Here is a 17,218-nt window from a genome sequence, read left to right on the forward strand (position 1 = left end):
CATACGGATATGGTGAAGGTCTTAAGTGTTGTATGTGTACACAAATGTTTTGAATTAGATTTTCTTCTAAGGTTATCTTTCTTCTCTTTTGTTGAGAAGATTTGTTGAAATGCACCAAGTCGTTGAATTTTTATATTTTTGATTCAACAATAGAAGGGTTTGTATGTTCTCTTTATCCAACATTATGTATTATTCTAATTGATCTTTTTTGGAACACTGTCAGTGAATGAAGCGCAATTTTGTAGTTGTTTCACCATATTTCTTCACAATAACTCCGTTATATGGTAACACTAGCGAGCAGTAGAGAATATGAAGTGTGTTTCACTCTAGTGCGTTATATTCCCAACCATAAAGAGTGGACGGTTAGAGCAGTATAGTTGCTCACTTGTACTTTATTGACAACTTCCGTGCAGGTACAATTCCAGGTGACTCACTCACACTAGCCCGCTTACTTCCTGTACCGTGTGTCTCACTCTAAACGTTCCCCGCTGCAACATATATTAATATGCTGGAGTATCAACGTAACAATCATATTGTAACATCCTTTGTCTTTTTTTTTTCTTTTTTCAATAGAGATTACTTTACCTTAGCCCTATCCTGCCTAATTATATAGAAAAACATTGTATTGCAAAATACACTAAAACTTAGATTGTAGACATTCTATAAAACAGTTACAGTAGAACATGAAAGTATCATCTTACTTACAAACCAACCCAGGATGAAAACAAAAAATAACAGTATCACCTGTCATTCTTTACTTTTACAGTATGGTTTTCTTTTCGTCTTAACAGAGAAATGTCACATCAAATAGCAAGATATTTGCATCTTCCCCTTTTTTTTTTTTTTTTTCAAACACAACTAAAATAACATGTAACCCAGCAACTTATTACAACTTTTTTTTCAGCTTCAAAAGTCATTGTGTATAGTCTTTCAGAAAATGTGAACAAAAAACTCTACGACCTGCTCTGGTCACAGCAACCGACTGGTCATCTCTACGTTGTTGAATATCCATCCTAGTCGTGTCATTGAATGTTCCTGATTGTAGAGGCGGGGCAGGTGTTTCATGGCTGCGCCTGAGGTGTCGACGGTTCCTCCGCAGAACAGTACCTGACTCCAACTTCACCTCGTAAGACCTGGGGTGCACCTCCTTCACCACCTTTGCGACTTTCCAGACTTTACACGGCTCAAAGGGCTGAACTCTCACACTGTCTCCACTCTTGAGACCATCCAAGTCCTTGACTGAGCGGTTGTAATATCTTTCCTGCCTCAGTCTGTTGCCTTTCAGTCCCTGCTCACAGTCCATGACCCTTGGTGTCAAGAGGGTATCTTTTGTTGGCAGTAGGGTCCGAGTCCTCCTACTAAACAGTCTCTGTGCAGGGCTTGTCTCCAGGCCTTGACTGGGTGTGTTTCGATGATCCAGCATAGCCAAGTACGGATCTTGCCCAGCAGCTTCAGCTTTTAGCATAAGTCGCTTGGCTGTCTTTACAGCAGACTCGGCCATCCCATTGCTCTGTGGGTATCCCGGTGATGAAGTTCTGTGCACAAACTCCCACCTTAGGCTGAATCTCTGGAACTCTTCGGACGAATATTGTGGCCCATTGTCTGACACAACCACATCCGGTATGCCATGTCTTGCAAAGTGAGCCTTCAGCTTATGAATTACAGTGCTGCTTTTTGTGTCCGGCAGGTAATCTACCTCCCAGAAATTGGAGTAATAATCTACTGTAATCAAATAATCCCTGTTTTTCCAATTGAACAAATCCGTTCCAACTTTGGCCCATGGTCTAAACACCATATCATGTGGTTTAAGTGTCTCTCTTGGCTGCTTGGGGTCTACTGATCTACAAATGTCACACTTTGAAACAAAAGTCTTTACCTGGTCATTCATACCTTGCCAATATACACATTCACGTGCTCTCCTGAGACATCCCTCAACTCCTAAATGTGATGAATGAATGCGGCATGTAAGATCAGTTCTCAGTTTATCAGGTATAACTGCCCTTTCACCCCTAAATACAATACCATCCTGTACACTAAGTTCATCCTGAAATGAAAAATAGTGCTGAATGTCATGTTGCAGCTCCTGTTTAGTCCTTGGCCAACCTGATAGAATAAAGCCTACCACTTTCTGCAGTTTGGCATCCTCCCTAGTGGCATCTCTAATGGCAGCTAATCTCTCAAGCGATATAGGCAAGTATTCCACCATGTTCACTGTCTCGACCTCAGTCTCAACATCTCCTTTCGTGCCGTCTGGCAAATATGCTCTGCTCAAAGTATCCACTAATAGCATTTCTCGCCCAGGCAAATACACAACATTTATGTCATACTTTTGCAGCCTAAGTAGCATCCGCTGCAATCTTTTAGGTGCACTAAGGAGTGGCTTTTTGAGAATATTCTCTAGTGGCTTGTGATCACTCTGCACTGTCACTTTCCTGCCATAGGTATACTGATGGAATTTTTCCATACCAAAAACAATAGCCAAACATTCCTTCTCTATCTGCGCGTATCTTCTTTCGGTAGGAGTGAGAGCTCTACTACCAAACGCCACAGGATTGCCTTCCTGAGTTAAAGCAGCCCCTAAGCCAGTGTCTGACGCATCACACTGTAGTGTCAGTTCCATATCCTGGTCATAATACTTTAACACCGGTGCCTTCGATATTTTGTCTTTAAGTCTCTGGAACGCTGACTCTTGCACATCTGTCCATTCCCACATATTGTCTCTGTGTGTAAGTTGTCTCAAAACCTCACAGTCATCCGATAGATGATCAAAAAATTTGGACAAGTAGTTTACCATACCTACAAGCCTCTGTACCCCTTTAACATCAGTTGGACAGGGCATTTCGCTAATTGCTCGCACTTTATCAAGGTCAATCTGAAGACCATCTGCAGTCAGCAGATGACCAATGTAGGGCACAGACTGTTGCCTCAGTTTAAACTTGTCAGCATTTAGTCTAATGTTTTTCTCCCTGCATCTAGCCAGGAAACACCTCAAGTTTGCATCATGATCTCTTTCTGCTTCTTCCTTTGTCTCACCTTCTCCCGTAATAAGCACATAATCAGCAATAACATATATACCATGCAGACCCTCAAGCGCCTGTATGAGTTTTCTTTGAAAAACTTCAGGAGCCGGACTGATTCCAGTCGGCATTCTGAGCCAACGGAACCGGCCAAATGGGGTAGCAAAGGTTGTGATGTAGCTGGATTCTTCGCTCAGTTTCACGTGCCAAAAGCCATGCTTGACATCGCACACTGTGAACACTTTTGTTGTCGAAAGCTCCGGAAGTATGTCATCAATGGTAGGAAGTGGAAATTGGCTTCTTTTCAGCGCCTTGTTCAGCGGTTTCGGATCAATGCAAATCCTAGGTCTTCCATTTGGTTTCGTCACCGTCACCATGCTGCTTATCCAGTCAGTGCTACATTCCACTGATGCAATAATTTCTTTATTTTGTAGTTCTGCTAGTTCCTTTTTCAGTGGTGTCAGCAGAGCTACTGGCACTCTGCGTTTAGGCAGTTTCACTGGGGGTACACTTCTGTCCAGTTCTATGTGGTACTCCCCCTCCAGGCATCCCACACCACTGAAAACATCCTCATATTCCACTTTGATGTTTTCCAGTGTCATGCCTCCCTCGACAGCACAATGTCCTTTAACAATACTGTCCATCGCCATAATGTTATCATATTGTACTTTAATCAGCTTCAAGGCTTCACAGGCCTTCCTGCCAATCAAAGGAAGCTTATCCTTCTGGTCCACAACTTGAAACTCCAATCTGTACAATTTATTATTGCGAGGATTTCTGATTTTTACCTTACACTTGCCCAGTGGCCACAGTTTGTTCTTGTTGTACATCAACAACACCTTTTCTGTTGGCTCCAACTGTGTGTTTGGGCTCAGCAGTTGAATAGGTATAACATTACAGGTGGCACCACAGTCTATTTGGAAGTCAACCATTTTTTGTTTCAGCAACATACCTGCGAAAAGTTGCTGATTTTGAGCTTTGAGCTTTGTTCTCCTGCAAATGGTTCACCATTTCCTGGTTTTTACATGTTTCTGTTATTGTGGCGACATCCTCATATGCATCAGTCTCCTCTGTTACAGCATGCACGGCTCTCTGTCTTCTATTTTGTTCAGCGTGTGACCTACATTTGGCAGCAAAATGGTTGTCTTTGCCACATTTCTTGCATGTCTTACCAAAAGCTGGACACAACTTCTTGTTCCTTGCATGTGTTTTACCACAAAAATTGCAACTGATCATATCTTTATGTTGCGGCACTTGCTGCACTGCATGTATTTCTTCCACCGTCTGTCCTTGCAGAGTTCTGCTGTTTTCCTTTAACAGCTCTGCCGCTCTGCATATTTGCAGGCACTTTTCCAGGGTTAAGTTTTCCTCCCTCAACAGCCTCTCTCTCATTGCAGAGCTGTGTGAGCCACAAACAATTCTGTCTCTTATTAGGGAGTCCTTTATACCTCCAAAATTGCACGTATTTGCCAAAACTTTTAAATCTGTGACGTACTTGTCAATATTTTCTTCCAATCCTTGATTGCGCACAAAAAATCTGTACCTTTCTACTGTCTCGTTCAGTTTAGGGTAACAATGTCCATCAAACAGCAACATCATCGAGCTCACAGTCCTCCTCGCCGATCCACTGCTGCCCTCTAGCGTGTTCAGCAGCTCCCTTCCACTTTCGCCGATTACATAGTAGAAAAGTTTCACCTTCATAACCTCCTCTGCTTCCGGCATCATCAGTTCCATGTAAAGAGTAAACTCCTCTTTCCAACATTTCCACGACTTCGCCAAGTTAGCAGAGTCCAAACGAAGTATCGGCGGAGGTCTCAGTTTCTCCATTTCCGTTTCACTCACGTCACTCGATGCCGCGGTTTCTGTCAGCTCCGGTCCCGCTAGCTGTAAGCCGTTAGCGACGCCTCTTCACGTTCGTGGCGGTCTCAAAGTTTAACTACCACTGCCACCATGTTTCACTCTAGTCCGTTATATTCCCAACCATAAAGAGTGGACGGTTAGAGCAGTATAGTTGCTCACTTGTACTTTATTGGCAACTTCCGTGCAGGTACAATTCCAGGTGACTCACTCACACTAGTCCGCTTACTTCCTGTACCGTGTGTCTCACTCTAAACGTTCCCCCCTGCAACATATATTAATATGCTGGAGTATCAACGTAACAATCATATTGTAACAAAGTGATTTTTGGTCCAGAACATATTTTGCCTTATTCATTATTGACGTGTTTCTTGCTACTTTACATTGTATATTTTTTATATGAGGTTTCCAGTTCATTTGATCATTTATCATTTTATCATTATCATTTATCATTACACCCAAAAATGTGTCTGTGTATTCTCTCCTGAACCAAACACAGTCATGTCATCTGCAAATTATACCAACTTTAAGTCCTTCGTAACTTTACAAATCGTTTATATAAAGATTGAACAATGTTGGTCCCAGTATTGGACATTTGTTCTCCTATCTTCACTTATTGCTTCATGTTGGTTAAGTAGCTTCTTACTCAATCATCGTCATTTTAGCAAATCAAATGTGTCCCGAGTAGCACTCAAACCAGCACAGCAACTATCTAACCAATAAAATTTTCTATATTTTTTCATTGATATTTATTCTTCAATACATGTCCCTATTATAATTACTCTTAGGAAAAATTAGGGATGTTCAGATCCGAGATTGCTATTGTGTATTGGTCCGTTATCAGCAAAAAAACCCAAATCATATTGGCTTCTGCACCACGATGAGATCGATGGTGTATGTTTCGAGACAATTTGCTCCTTCACCTTCTGTTTGCTTGAGGATGCCACACAGGTACTCAATATGGTTCAGGTCTCGACACATACTTGGCCACTCCATCATCTTCATCTTCCTCAGCAAGGCACTTGTCCTCATGGAGGTGTGTTCAGAAGCCTTATCATGATGAAAAACTATCATGAGGCTCGGTTTCCTAAGGGAGGTGTTCATGCTCTGCTTCACAGTGTCACAGAACATGTTTCCCTCAATGAATCACAGCTCCCTAGCACTCATACAGCCCCAGACCATGACGGTATCACCACCATGCTTTGCTGTAGGCAAAACACAATTGTCTTGGTACTCACGTGTGCTTTAGACAATAATAGCTATGGCTTTCGCATGATATGACATCACACTTTAGACTTTGTATTAGTTTCTCTATTATTTCCTTTTCAGCGCTCTTGTTTTTTTTCTCTATTTCCTGTTTGTCTCCACCACTTCTGTAGTCTGAATGCTGGCTCCCTCACCTGTCACTGATTGGATATCAGGTCACACCTGTCCCTGGTTGCTTGGGGCTGGATCATATTTGCTTTGTGCCTCAACGTGCATCGCTTTCCCTATGCTTCCATGTTTGGTTCCTTTTTTTGCAATTAGGTTGCACTATTTTGTTGTGATTTCCCTAATCAAATGTTTTTACCTGCACTTTGCCTGCTATCTCCGCATCCTGGGGTCCAGACCAACAACACCCACACTCCACATTAGACCTTAACCATGTTGATAGTAAATACGATGTGGATAGTAAATCCACCAAATAAACAAAAAGTAAACAAACTCTGCTACTCATTGCAATTCTACAGTTGGGTATCTAAACCTTTGGCCATGTTGTTTAAAATCTTATTTTTGTCTTCAACTTCTGTTCTTCAAAAGGTGTCAGCCAAAAGACTATCCCCTCACCTACCCTGCCTGTTTTTCTCATCTTTATCTGGTATCTACAGCGGATGTATGGTTCAAACAGCAAGACGGAAAATTGTTCTTGCTGGCAACACACTCCATATAAAGAATATCTGAGTTGTTTTTAGCCTTTCTTCTGGGAATCTGTCACATGTAATTTCAAGTATACAGAGCGTGTTTAGATGTATGTCCACTCTTGTGGTTTTGAGCAACAGCGTTTGATCGATAATACCAAATAACTGTTAGATTACATTGAGTTGATACATTCACTCGTTCCCTGTTGGTATCAAAGACTGATTGTGTTGTAATTAGCAGTTCAACACCTTAGTCACCCCATCTTTTAGTTTGAGAACTGTAAGAAATCCAATGCATCCTGACTGAGTGGTTTAATAATAGTTCTGTTTGGATTGGCTTGAAAACAAAATTCAGGCAGTTCAATTACTTTGTTGTTGACTCACAGTGCTTGTGTCTCTTCTATGTTATATACATTCACAGGAAAAGAAAATGTACTAAAATGAGCCCAATTACTTCACCAGGTTTGGTTGGATGATTGAATATAAAGTAGCCACTTTCATTTAGTATCAATATAGTGACTGTGATGATGCTGAATGAGAGTATGCATGAGATAACTAAATACATTAAAATTCATATTATTGCTGCATTTTTGTGTTTTGGTAACATTACAAATTACATTTGAAGCTATATTTTAGATTGATAGCCATGGTGGCCGTCGTGTTGTTCATCACTTGTCATTTTAAATACCTGTAATTTGTTCTCACGGTCTCTTCTCTCTCTCTTTTTTCTACATTTAAAACATTTCCTTGTGTTCTGGATAACATGTAATACTTGTTCTGTGAGCAAAATGTTCCATAGATTATGTTTTAAAGGCCTACTGAAACCCACTACTACCGACCACGCAGTCTGATAGTTTATATATCAATGATGAAATCTTAACATTGCAACACATGCCAATACGGCCGGGTTAACTTATAAAGTGCAATTTTTAATTTCCCGCGAAACTTCCGGTTGAAACATCTATGTATGATGATGTAGGCGCGTGACGTCAATCGTTGAAACGGAAGTATTCGGACACCATTGTATCCAATACAAAAAGTTTTGTTTTCATCGCAAAATTTCACAGTATTCTGGAAATCTGTGTTGGTGAATCTTTTGCAATTTGTTTAATGAACAATGAAGACTGCAAAGAAGAAAGCTTTAGGTGGGATCGGTGTATTAGCGGCTGGCTGCAGCAACACAACCAGGAGGACTTTGACTTGGATAGCAGACGCGCTATCCGACGCTAGCCGCAGACCGCATCGATGATCGGGTGAAGTCCTTCGTCGCTCCGTCGATCGCTGGAACGCAGGTGAGCACGGGTGTTGATGAGCAGATGAGGGCTGGCTGGCGTAGGTGGATAGCTAATGTTTTTAGCATAGCTCTGTGAGGTCCCGTTGCTAAGTTAGCTTTAATGGCGTCATTAGCAACAGTATTGTTAAGCTTCGCCAGGCTGGAAAGCATTAACCGTATAGTTACAGGTCCATGGTTTAATAGTATTGTTGATTTTCTGTCTATCCTTCCAGTTAGGGGTTTATTTCTTTTGTTTCTATCTGCAGTTAAGCCCGATGCTATCACATTAGCTCCGTAGCTAAAGTGCTTCGCTGATGTATTGTCGTGGAGATAAAAGTCACTGTGAATGTCCATTTTGCGTTCTCGACTCTCATTTTCAAGAGGATATAGTATCCGAGGTGGTTTAAAATACAAATCCGTGATCCACAATAGAAAAAGGAGAGAGTGTGGAATTCAATGAACCCTTTTACCTAAGTTACGGTCAGAGCGAAAAAAGATACGTCCTGCACTGCACTCTAGTCCTTCACTCTCACGTACCTCATCCACAAATCTTTCATCCTTGCTCAAATTAATGGGGTAATCGTCGCTTTCTCGGTCCGAATCGCTCTCGCTGCTGGTGTAAACAATGGGTAAATGTGAGGAGCCTTTCAACCTGCGACGTCGCGCTACTTCCGGTACAGGCAAGGCTTTTTTTTATCAGCGACCAAAAGTTGCGAACTTTATCGTCGATGTTCTCTACTAAATCCTTTCTGCGAAAATATGGCAATATCGCAAAATGATCAAGTATGACACATAGAATGGATCTGCTATCCCCGTTTAAATAAACAAATTTCATTTCAGTAGGCCTTTAAAGACCGTTTTCTGACCGACTCTTCATGACGCGCCGTTTTGTGGGTGGTCTTATTTACGTGCCTCCACTTTGACTATGGTAAATGGTAAATGGGTTGTACTTGTATAGCGCTTTTCTACCTTTTTTTAAGGAACTCAAAGCGCTTTGATACTATTTCCACATTCCCCCATTCACACACAGACATTCACACATTCACACACTGATGGTGGGAGCTGCCATGCACGGCGCTAACCAGGCCCATCAGGAGCAAGGGTGAAGTGTCTTGCTCAAGGACACAACTGATGTGACTAGGATGGTAGAAGGTGGAGATTGAAACAGTAACCCTCAGATTGCTGGCACGGCCACTCCCCCAACTTCGCCACGCTGTCCCCATACCACTTTGACTATGTCTTCTTCCCGTTATCCATGTTGTAGTTTTTAAGCGCTTCCATATAGAGTCTACTGACAGCTGTAAGTTCAAACTATTAGCTACTTTGTATTAGAAATGGTAACAGCGGAAGATGTATGTCCATGTACGAGCCAGTCTGCCCCACAACAAGAGCATAGAGTAAAAAAAAAAAGTTTATTGACTACAGCGCTGACTACAATTGTGGACTCGCGCAAAGCACTTAGGATAAATGTTTTATCATATATGGAAATATCTGCTGACGTCACAATTGGGGAAAACGTCGCTATTGAGGCAAATTCCAAATGGCTGGTTTGGAGGAAGTACAGTATGAAGGAAGGCAAGATTGTTTTATAAATATCTCCGCCATGTTTACATGGTCTTAGTTCAAACCTTTGTGACTTATGCAGATACCAAATACACCAAAGCAGGTACCAATAAGTAAAAAGAGTTGGCTTTGAATAATAGGTCCCCTTAAATGCTTTGTTTCTAGCAGACCAGTTTGTGTGCCACACGGAGGCCATAGCAGACATTGTGATCCTGGTAGATGGTTCCTGGAGTATTGGAAGGAATAACTTTCGACTGGTCCGCATGTTCCTGGAAAATCTTGTCAACGCATTTAACGTGGGCATTGATAAGACCAGGATAGGTGGGTCTAACTTTTCTAAAGTTAATATATATTTATGCATTATTCCAGTATATACTTTGTAGAGGCAACTGATATGTTATGCAAATGTGTTTAAACCTCAGGACTGGCTCAGTATAGTGGTGAGCCAAGGATGGAGTGGCACCTCAATGCTTTCACAACTAAAGATGCTGTACTTGATGCTGTGAAGAACCTTCCTTACAAAGGAGGAAACACTCAAACAGGTACTGTTTTTTGAGTGACGTAATACACAGAACAAAAATATAAACACAACACTTTTGTTTTTGCTCCCATTTTTCATGAGTTGAACTCAAATATCTATCTAACTTTTACTATGTAAACAAAATACCCATTCCTCTCAAATATTGTTCATAAAGCTGTCTAAATCTGTGTTAGTGAGCATTTCTTGTTTGCCAAGATAATCCATCCCACTCACAGGTGTGGCATATCAAAATGCTGATTAAACAGCATGATTATTACACAGGTGTGCCTTAGGCTGCCCATATTAAAAGGCCACTCTGAAAGTTGCAGTTTTATCACACAGCACGATGCCACAGATGTTGCAAGTTTTGAGGGAGCGTGCAGTTGGCATGCTGACTGCAGAAATGTCCACCAGAGCTGTTGCCCGTGAATTGAATGTTCTCTTGGATCATAAGTGGTCTCCAAAGGCGTTTCAGAGAATTTGGCAGTACATCCATCCGGCCTCACAACTGCAGACCACGTATAACCACACCAGCCCACGACCTCCACATCCAGTAGGTGCACCTACATGATCGTCTGAGACCAGCCACCCGGCCAGCTCCTGCAACAATTGGTTTGCATAACCAAAGAATTGCTGCACAAACTGTAAGAAACCGTCTCAGGGAAGCTCATCTGCATGCCCGTCGTCCTCATCGGGTTCTCGACCTGACTGCAGTTTGTCGTCGTAACCGACTTGAGTGGGCAAGTGCTCACATCGATGGCGTCTGGCACGTTAGAGAGGTGTTCTCTTCACGGATGAATCCCGGTTTTCACTGTTCAGGGCAGATGGCAGACAGCGTGTGTGGCGTTTGCTGATGGCAACTTTGTGGATGGTGTGGCCCATGCTGGGGGTGGGGTTATGGTATGGGCAGGCGTATGGTATGAATAACGTACGCAAGTGCATAATATTGATGGCATTTTGAATGCATAGAGATACCATGACAAGATCCTGAGGCCCATTGTTGTGCCATTCACCCAAGACCATCACCCCACAATGTTGCAAGGATGTGTACACAATTCCCAGGAGCGATTGGCGTATACGACAGCGTGTTCCAGTTCCTGCCAATATCCAGCAACTTCATACACAGCCATTGAAGAGGAGTGGACCAACATTCCACAGGCCACAGTCAACAACCTGATCAACTCTATGTGAAGAAGATGTGTTGCACTGTGTGAGGCAAATGGTTGCCTCACCAGATACTGGCTGCTTTTCTAACATGGACTGTGGGATTGTGCTGTGTGATAAAACTGCACATTTCAGAGTGGCCTTTTATTGTGGGCAGCCTAAGGCACACCTGTGCAATAATCATGCTGTTTAATCACACTTGTGAGGTAGGATGGATTATCTTGGCAAAGAAGAAATGCTCACTAACACAGATTTAGACAGATTTGTGAACAATATTTGAGAGGAATAGGTCTTATGTGTATATAGTAAAAGTTTTAGATGTTTGAGTTCAACTCATGAAAAATGGGAGCAAAAATAAAAGTGTTCCGTTTATATTTGTGTATGTTGTGGTATGTCGTTCCCTATTCAATTTTCACTCAGTGTACATCAGTTGTATAAATCATACGGCTGTTTTTTTTATTCCTCTTAACTTGACTGTTTTCAGGCCTCGCACTGTCCTACATCTCTGAGAATTGTTTTAAGCCTGAGTCTGGTGCCCGTGTCGGTGTACCTAAGATTGGGATCCTCATCACTGATGGGAAGTCTCAGGATGATGTTATCCAACCTGCACAAAGCCTGCAAAAAGATGGTGTTGAGCTGTTTGCTATCGGTGAGATTGGACATACAGTACGCAGGAGAAATCTTCTCACTGTTCACAATTTGTGGAGCTTCACCTAAATTAGTGTATATACTAAAGTGTGTACTTTTTTTCTTGGTGTTCCAGGTGTGAAGAATGCTGATGAGAATGAGCTGCGCTCCATCGCTTCCGAGCCCCACGACTCTCATGTATACAATGTCGCTGACTTTAATGTTATGAGCTCCATTGTTGAAGGGCTGACCAGAACAGTGTGTGAACAAGTGGAGCAGCAAGACAAGGACATAAAACAACGTAAGTGCACAAATGAGACATCACAGACTCGATGGACCGTGCAGCTTTAGTAAATTTATACCCAATGAAAATGCTCTATCAGAAATTCATTACCTGAGCACACATTGGGTGGTAATGCAATTTCTAGCTATATTCATAATGTAATTTAACTTATTTTTTTTTTTAACTTCACAAATACTTTTAAAGCCCATTTATTTACACCTTCAGAGGTTATTGACCCAGGTTAAAACTACCTGTGGTCAAAACTGTAGAACTTGTGTACGTACATTACAGGGCCGAAAATAATGTGATTTATAAACACAAGTGTATTTGAGGATGTGTGCACCAGTCCACGAGCTTTGTACCTGGCGATCACACTTATTGGAGACATGGCAAAAAGGCGGCAAACATGTTAAAGGCCTACTGAAATTAGATTTTCTTATTTAAACGGGGATAGCAGGTCCATTATATGTGTCATACTTGATCATTTCGCGATATTGCCATATTTCTGCTGAAAGGATTTAGTAGAGAACATCGACGATAAAGTTCGCAACTTTTGGTCGCTGATAAAAAAGCCTTGCCTGTACCGGAAGTAGCGTGACATCACAGGTTGTGGAGCTCCTCACATCTGCACATTGTTTACAATCATGGCCACCAGCAGCGAGAGCCATTCGGACCGAGAAAGCAACGATTACCCCATTAATTTGAGCGAGGATGAAAGATTCGTGGATGAGGAAAGTGAGAGTGAAGGATTAGAGGGCAGGGGAAGCAATTCAGATAGGGAAGAGGCGGGTGGGACCTGATATTCAGCTGGGAATGACTAAAACAGTAAATAAACAAAATACATATATATACTCTATTAGCCACAACACAACCAGGTTTATATTTAATATGCCACAAATTAATCCCGCATAACAAACACCTCCCCCCTCCCGCCCATATAACCCGCCAATACAAATCAAACACCTGCACAACACACTCAATCCCACAGCCCAAAGTACCGTTCACCTCCGCAAAGTTCATACAGCACATATATTTCCCCAAAGTCTCCAAAGTTACGTATGTGACATGCACATAGCGGCACGCACGTACGGGCAAGTGATCAAATGTTTGGAATCCGCAGCTGCGTACTGACGGTAGCGCGTATCCAACTCAAAGTCCTCCTGGTAAGAGTCTCTGTTGTCCCAGTTCTTGTGTTGCTGCAGCCGGCCGCTAATACATCGCTTCCCACCTACAGCTTTCTTCTTTGCTGTCTCCATTGTTCATTAAACAAATTGCAAAAGATTCACCAACACAGATGTCCAGAATACTGGGGGAATTTTGCAATTAAAACAGACGACTTAATAGCAGGCCACAATGGTGTCCCAAAATGTCCGCTACAATCCGTGACATCACGCGCAAACGTCATCATACCGAGACGTTTTCAGCAGGATATTTCGCAGGAAATTTAAAATTACACTTTACTAAACTAACCCGGCCGTATTGGCATGTGTTGCAATGCTAAGATTTCATAATTGATATATAAACTATCAGACTGTGTGGTCGGTAGTAGTGGGTTTCAGTAGGCCTTTAAGGGTGACATAAAGTCATATGTTATGAATCGAATTGGATTGTATTTGCATACTGACAAATCTGATTTTATTTTATTGTCATGAGAATATTATTATACCTCTAATAATTATGAAATATGTTAAAACAACAATGTATCTGTTGAAGGAGACTTATAATGAATGTTGTAACTTTTTCTGACTTATAAATGTTACAATTGATACTAGTGTTAAACAATGCCAAACCGTCAAATAATAAAATTCATGCAATTTGGCATGAGCTTGCACGCAGTTTTGAATGCCTGTGTTCACATGGTTTTGGAGTAGTTTCTTAACCTAGGGGAATAAGTGATGTCACACATTGACGGATGTAATTTTGTAGTCATTTTTGGAAACATTGTGCCGGAAACCTAATTTCCCTCTGCTGAGCCCACACAGCTGAGACTGTTGCCACTGGAACTTTTGTATATTCCTTCTAGTTTCATGCCCTCCCGCCAGCTCTTTGTCTATAAGAAAAATACTACAAAATATATACCGTAATTTCCGGACTATAAGCCGCTACTTTTTCCCCTCGTTCTGGTCCCTGCGGCTTATACAAGGGTGCGGCTTATTTACGGCCTGTTCTTCTCCGACACCGACGAAGAGGATTTCGGTGGTTTTAGTACGCAGGAGGAAGACGATGACACAATGATTAAAGACTGACTTTTCATATACCGGCAGGCTGGTTATTTTGATAACGTACAGGCGAGCACTTCGTATTACTTTGCACCGTTGTATTATTTGTACTCTGCACGAATGCTGTTCGCCATGTCAAAGATGTGAAAGTTTGATTGAATGATTGAAAGATTTATTCTTAATAAATGGGACGCTTTGCGTTCCCAAACAGTCATCTCTGTCCCGACAATCCCCTCCGTGGTAGCAGGAACCCCTATATACTACAGTAATTACACATGAAAACCCTGCAGCTTATAGTCGGGTGCGGCTTATATATGGAGCAATCTGTATTTTCCCCTAAATTTAGCTGGTGCGGCTTATAGTCAGGTGCGGCTTATAGTCCGGAAATTACGGTACTTCTGTGTTTGTTCGTCCACAACATTTGGTTTGAGAAACACTTCAAGAAAAAGGTAGGATAAAGTATTAGTGTCATTGAATCTTGGTATGTGCACAATAACACTGACACGTGTAACATGCATTGAAGTAAATGCTGGTAAAAGCAGATTTTTTTTAGCACTCTCTGTATCGATCGGAGTGCGTGCAGGTGTGCCTAATGGTTTGACTTAGTGAACTGAGATCGGTAGGTTGGAGTTCAAATCCCAGCCGAGTCATACCAAAGACTATAAAAATGGGACCCATTACCTCTCTGCTTGGCACTCAGCATCAAGGGTTGGAGTTGGGGGTTAAATCACCAAAAATGATTCCCGGGCGCGGCACCGCTGCTGCCCACTGCTCCCCAAGGGGATGGGTCAAATGCAGAGGACAAATTTCACCACACCTAGTGTGTGTGTGTGACAATCATTGGTACTTTAACTTGAACTTTAATCTATATAGAAAATAGGGATGGCGTTCGTCTTCAAGTTATATATTTAACAGTGTACATTTTCAAAAGATAAACTGTTACTTTTGGAGAGGGTGGGGTGTGGTTTCATTTGTAGTCTGAAAATGCTTCCACACAGGAAGATCTTGCAGACACATGCACAAAGTGTGTCATGAATGGGATTTTGGAGCAAAATTTACCCCAAAGCATATCAAATACATATTATCTTGACCACACGGAAGTGTGTTAAAAGTAGATTAAAATCATCATATGTCCTATTTAAATATTCACACTGGTCCATGTTTACAAGACATAATAGAAATGATGCACGTCCTCAGTGCTCCACTTCTCGTTGAGTCAAGTTTGTCATTAATACCAAAATGTATTTGTCTTACCAGGGCTTATTCTTTATCGTTTCAAAATGTGTATTCCAAAAAGGTCTTCGTAAGGATGCAATAATGTTTTATCCCAGTGCTACTGTATCTCTGTCTCTGATCTCAATGTGTATCAGGTTTTTGCATTGTCTACCATTTTCTTTCTCCTCCAGAACAGCCACCCGAGAGAACTGAACCACCGTCAAGCCTGCTGACATCAGAGATCACAGCCAGGAGCTTTCGAGTGACATGGAGCCACTCCCCTGGAAATGTGGAGAAATACCGAGTGGTTTATTATCCTGCTCAAGGAGGACAGCCGCAGGAGGTAAGGGGTTTTGTTTTGGTGTTGAAACACACAAAACACAAACATATTTCTCTTCATTAAAATCATTAGTGTGTGTGTGTGTGTGTTTGTGTGTATACATCGGCATCTCTTTCAATTATTTATTCAATCAGGGTTAGACAATAATTTGTTTTTTATAAGCTTGCTGACCTTAACCCCATCAAACACTTTAATCCCACAAATGTTTTCCAAATAAATAGAAGTAAATGCTAAAAAGCTCATTGTCAGAAAATGTTATATTCAACTTAGCTTCTCAGAAAGACACTTAGCTGAATCCACGTAAATTAAGCCTCACCAGGAATGATACTCTGACTGATGAGCTGTTAAGTCTTTCTAGCCCTTTTGAATACAGAAACGGTTTTATCCTTAGTTAATTTATGGCTGCCAGCTGTTCTTATTGCATGTGAGGACACCTTGCCAGATGAACCTGAATTGTAGTCTTACTGTAATATTGTCATTAAGTACAGACTACCTGCATATCTTTCTTTATACCTGTCTTTCCTCTTATCCTCACACATCTTTTTCATTATTTTGTATTCATATCCTCACATTTTTTTTTCTGCTCCGATCCTCATCTATTTCTCATTGCACCCCTTCCATGCACCCCAGGTTGTGGTAGAAGGCCAAGACACCTCAGTGGCGTTGCAGCATCTCAACTCGCAGACAGAATACCAGCTGTCTGTGTTTGCTGTGAATGAAAATAAGACTAGTGAACCACTGAGAGGATCGGCGACAACTTGTAAGTGTAATATATGCATACCTGCATGGTTTTGCTGTTCATACAAATATTTCAGACAGTGAAATAAAAATATTTATAATGAAGCCCCCTCTGATTTAGAGAGATAAAAGCACAAAACTAGAAAAGAGCTCTTTAGACATAGACCTCCACCAAGTCTCCTGTTTTGGCCAGGAAATCCTGTTTTTTGTCCTTCTTTCCCAGCTTCTTCCCGATCCTGTTTTTCCCCAGTTTTTGATCTCCATGACAAAAAATATCCTTTACTAGTACTGCCGCTACTACAGTGATCGTGTCCGTTTGACTCAAGCCTTGGTAACACTCAACATTACTCGGGGCAACACTCACGTGGCGAGTTGCATGTTACATAATTCAATCAAATCAACAACGCGAGAGGGATGCATGCACATGAAGACAACGGAGAAGAAATTTCTGCAAAAATCCAAACTTTGTTTAAATATCTTGACGACTAGGAGATTTATTGTTTT

At 41.6% G+C, this 17,218-nt stretch overlaps 1 protein-coding gene across 1 annotated transcript in view; it reads left to right on the forward strand.

The window, feature by feature from the left end:
• The first annotated feature begins 9,526 nt into the window (after window positions 1-9,526).
• Window positions 9,527-17,218, forward strand: part of LOC133660511 (collagen alpha-1(XIV) chain-like) — a 243,948-nt gene continuing 236,256 nt past the window's right edge. Inside the window, exons 1-8 of the mRNA XM_062064049.1 lie at window positions 9,527-9,620; window positions 9,691-9,711; window positions 9,774-9,929; window positions 10,031-10,150; window positions 11,777-11,941; window positions 12,056-12,220; window positions 15,828-15,979; window positions 16,607-16,736. Coding sequence (XP_061920033.1) covers window positions 9,527-9,620; window positions 9,691-9,711; window positions 9,774-9,929; window positions 10,031-10,150; window positions 11,777-11,941; window positions 12,056-12,220; window positions 15,828-15,979; window positions 16,607-16,736 — 1,003 coding nt within the window. The remainder of the gene's footprint in view (window positions 9,621-9,690; window positions 9,712-9,773; window positions 9,930-10,030; window positions 10,151-11,776; window positions 11,942-12,055; window positions 12,221-15,827; window positions 15,980-16,606; window positions 16,737-17,218) is intronic.

The sequence above is a fragment of the Entelurus aequoreus genome, linkage group LG11, assembly GCF_033978785.1.
Source record: "Entelurus aequoreus isolate RoL-2023_Sb linkage group LG11, RoL_Eaeq_v1.1, whole genome shotgun sequence".
Taxonomy (NCBI): Eukaryota; Metazoa; Chordata; class Actinopteri; order Syngnathiformes; family Syngnathidae; genus Entelurus; species Entelurus aequoreus.